This window comes from Acomys russatus, chromosome 31 (assembly GCF_903995435.1).
Source record: "Acomys russatus chromosome 31, mAcoRus1.1, whole genome shotgun sequence".
NCBI lineage: Eukaryota > Metazoa > Chordata > Mammalia > Rodentia > Muridae > Acomys > Acomys russatus.
In genome coordinates, this window is record NC_067167.1 from 16,933,921 (window position 1) to 16,938,068 (window position 4,148).

The 4,148-nt window shown below is 45.5% G+C and overlaps 1 protein-coding gene across 1 annotated transcript; it reads right to left on the minus strand.

Moving 5' to 3' along the window:
• Positions 1–3,175: 3,175 nt before the first annotated feature.
• On the minus strand, positions 3,176–3,920 carry Calcoco2 (calcium binding and coiled-coil domain 2). The gene is given in 6 exon segments (XM_051139948.1): positions 3,176–3,247; positions 3,249–3,301; positions 3,304–3,438; positions 3,441–3,685; positions 3,687–3,743; positions 3,745–3,920. Coding segments are annotated over 6 exon segments (738 nt in total).
• Between the last annotated feature and the right edge of the window lie 228 nt (positions 3,921–4,148).

Below are 4,148 nucleotides of genomic sequence, written 5' to 3' on the forward strand. Positions count from 1 at the left end.
CTGGAGCAGTAGCTAAGAGCTACAACCTTATTCCTAGTCAGGGGGTGCAGTGGGGTGGGGTGCAGGGGGGTATGGAGGGGAAGAAGTAGTAGTGGAGGAGAGAGGGGAGGGAGGGAAAGAAGAGAGGCTGTTTGTGTGTTATGTGTTATGTGCATGCATGTTTGCGCATGCACGTGCTTGGGTCTGAAACCTCAAAGGCCACACCTCCTAATCTTCTCAGATAGTGCCACTCCCCATGATGAAGCAGTCAAGTAGATGAGCTTAAGGTGGTCATTTTTATTCAAACCACCACAGGAGGCAACCCATGCCTGGCACTGAGAGTTCCCATTTAATTACACACGTGTTCTGGGGAAACCACTGTCTACTCACGCAGTGTTTGTGTTTCAACTCCCTGTTTTCAGCTATGTGATCCTGGCTGGTAGCTGCTGAGTCCCAGCGTGGCCTTGAACTTACAGCATCATCTTGCTCTGGCTTCTCGAGCACTGGGTTACAGCAATACCACAGCAGCTCTGGTACCTCATGTCAAATCTGATTTTTAGAGGCATGTTTGGGCAGGGGCTTGCATATTTGGGGAGAAAAACCTGTACTTATCAAAGAAGTAGAAACCATCTGGTTGGGATTAAGGTCATGACATGTTTCAAACACAGGAGTTTCAGTGGGATGGTGGTGACATGTGCCTGTAGTGACAGTACTCAAGAGATGTGTCAGAAAGGACATGAGTGTGAGGCCGGCCTGGAAGTGCACAGCAAGATCTGTCTCAAAGGGAAAAAAGAAACAAAACAAAACAACAACAAAAAATCCCAAACCAAAACCCCTAAACTCAATTTCTAAGTGTTTCCTTCCTTAACCATGCTGACAAGGCTGTTCTAGCCCTCTGCTTTTGAAATACACCTATTAGTCTTTCAAAAGATTTTTTATTTTTGTGCCTTGGTGTGTGTGTGTGTGTGTGTGTGTGTGTGTGTGTGAGTGTGTGTGCGTGTGTGTGTGTGTAAATGGAGGCTAAGTGGCTATAAACTGTCCAGTGTTGAATGCTGGGAACCAGAGTGTCCTCTGTAAGGGCAGTACAAACTCTTAATAACCTCTGAGCCATTTCTCTAGCCTCTTTTTGTTGTTGTTGTTGTTGTTTTGTCTTTTTTTTTTCCCAGAGCTGAGGACTGAACTCAGGGCCTTGCCCTTGCTAGGCAAGTGCTCTACCACTGAGCTAAATCCCCAACCCCTCCTTTTTTTTTTTTTTTTTTTTGACATTTATTCATCTATTGTTTTGAGTATGTGTGCTGGGGGCGGGGGCACCCATGGACAATGTGTGGTGTGTGTGTGTGTGTGTGTGTGTGTGTGTGTGTGTGTGTGTGTGTGTGTAAGTCAGAGGATAACTTGCAGGAGTTGGTTTTTTCTCCTTCTACCATGTAACTAGGAAGCTTAGATTGTTAGGCAAAGTGGCAAGCACCTTTATGCACTGAAGCATGTTGCTGGCCTGACTTTGCTTTTTAAACAAATTACTCGGGTATTAGTTAAAGAATTCGTACTATATTTTCCAAAATCACTCACAGCTACGATATTTGGGGCTATATAATTCATCAAAAAGTTATAAACTTTAAAAAAAAAATTGAGTAAACAGGAGCCAGACCTCAGCATGCAAAGCACACTGCATCCTGCCTTGAGCAGTGGCCTGCAGGCGAGCATGACCATAAGTGGACCACTGTTCCACTGAAGAGGTCTTTATTTCAGTAGCTGGGGTAGGGGGCGGGGCAGAGGTGCTCAGCGTGAGACCCCTGGCCTGTCCACCGACCACTGAAGGAAATCCTCACATGGAACTTCTCAGGGTGCTCGCCGCAACTCAGGGAACATGGTTCCCATATGGGTCAATAAGACCGCGGACAAGTTGATCCGCTGAGCCAGCTTCCTGCTGAGGATGGGGCAGTGGGTCCACACCATGATCTGGGAAGAGTGCAGTGACCCCAAGAGTGGCCCAGAAGACCATCACTAAAAGAAGCAGGTAGAAGCTTCTGGCTAGAAGAACAACCAGTACTGCAAACCTGTGAGTTGGTATCTATAAAATGAGATTTACCTCACTTTGCAGGTGGCTGTGCCTGGCAGGCCCAGGGTGCTGGAAAAACTGTCAACTGAAAATGTTAGTAGATAGCCAACAAGGAATGAGTGGCTTACCATTAGGCTTTGTCTTCGGTGAAACCTGTTAATGGCTTTCTAAACTTGTGACAATTATCCTCGAAGAGAGAGAAAACTGGATCACCAGAGGTCAAATTGTCAAGACCTTAGACTTCAACTTGACTTCAGATCTAGTGGTCCATCGGCTCTGCCTCGGCAAAGCTCTAAGGTTTAGTTTTGTTTCAGAACACCCGAAGGGCTGAGGAACTAACAGTACAGCTGACCTGGAGATCAGAAAAGCCAGTAAAATCTGCATCTTCCCTGTTACACCACAGTTTTACTGTACAGGTTTCCCATCTAAATTTTATTTAAATCATCTCTGCAACATTTTGTTCCATAATGCTTAAAACTCTTTCTGGCTTCGATGACATATGCCCTAACTCTATCCTATTGGCTTTTGGGGGGGGGGGTGTTTCAGGGTTTCTCTGTGTAGTCTTGACTGTCCTGGACTTGCTTTGCAGACTAGGCTGGCCTTGAACTCATAGCGATCTGTCTGCCTCTGCCTCCTGAGTGCTGGGATTAAAGGCGTGTGCCACCACACCCAGCTCCCTATTGGCTTTTATACTAGAAATTGTTCAGATAATAGTGTAGAAATGGAAAAGGGGGTGATCTCTTCTCATAATCTGGAGTCATGGCTGACACCTTACCAAGGCAGATTAACAACAGAAGAGCAGACATTTATTTGGTGACAATTTTTTTTTTCCAACGTTAATTTTAGCGAGGCGGTGGTGACGCATGCCTTTAATGCCAGCACTCCATTGTTTTCATTCCTATTATCTTTTTTCTACTCTATTTCTTTTCAGAGCACTGGATACAATCTTGTTGTCCATTAGTGTTCTTGACAAGTCAAAGCCTGTTAACTTTGTTTTCTTACCTGCAGCAGCTTCCTTCTGTTCCATTTTTTCCACCATCTGTACAGTTTCTTCAGGTGCTCCCTCTGTTCAGTTAAACGGAGGCAGCCGACCTGGCTTTCTTCTCCTCCTCCTCCTCCTCCTCTTCCTTTTTAAAGATGCTACAACTGCCCTGTCTTATCTTGAACTCCCAGAACAAGCCCCTCCGTTTCTTTCTCTCGAGTTGACAGTTCGAGTCTGAAGCTGATGCACGCTGACCTCCATCTTTTCACTTTCTGAGGTTATATAGTCTGGCTATGTTGCTGAAGCTCAGTCTCCCAGCAGCCCTTCTGCTTTCCCACTGTCCTGATGACTTACAGTTGCTTCTCAGCTTCTAACTCCTCTTGCTTGCCTTGCAGCTCAGCCTACATGTTTGAGTTCTGCCCCGGAGGCTGGCATGGCTATCTTTCAGATCCTGGCTTTCTCAGCAAAGCTCCTTGTGTTGCCAGATCTCGCCCACCTTTCCCTTAGTGGTAAGGACCATGAAGCCTCTTTCACTTTCTAGACAGAACTGGAAAGGGATACTTTCTCGCCGGACCACATCATCTTAACCCACATAGCGAGACTGCTAATACTCATCATCCTTGGGCAGATAAGAAGCTTTACATAGGACTTCCTGCTGTTCAGCTGTGCAGGACAGTGGGTAAAGCAATACTAAGGAAGGGATAATAATCCTAGGTCATCTCCCACCACTCTGAAGATGCCAATCCAATCCTTTTGAAAGGGGGTCCAATGTTCGGTAAAGGTACAATAGTATGTGATATCCTCTCCAGGGACACAGACGTTCTCCACCCTGTTAAAAATGGCTTGAGAGAAATGACAATGATCTAGTAGCCATTATGGAGGGTCATCTATTGTATTGTCCATGGTAGAGTGAAGGGACAGCAGCCAGCAGCAATTGCAGTAGCGATGGGGAACCTCTATGAGTGTACCTTAACTGGCAGGCAGACCCTGTCCTAATCCATTTTCATGGATTTATTTAATCCCATAATTATCCTGTGATTCACGTGGTTACTCTCCCTTTTGAAAACAATGAAGAAACCAAACAATCGAAATGACATAAATTGGTCCTCATCAAGTTTTAAAATGTGTGCA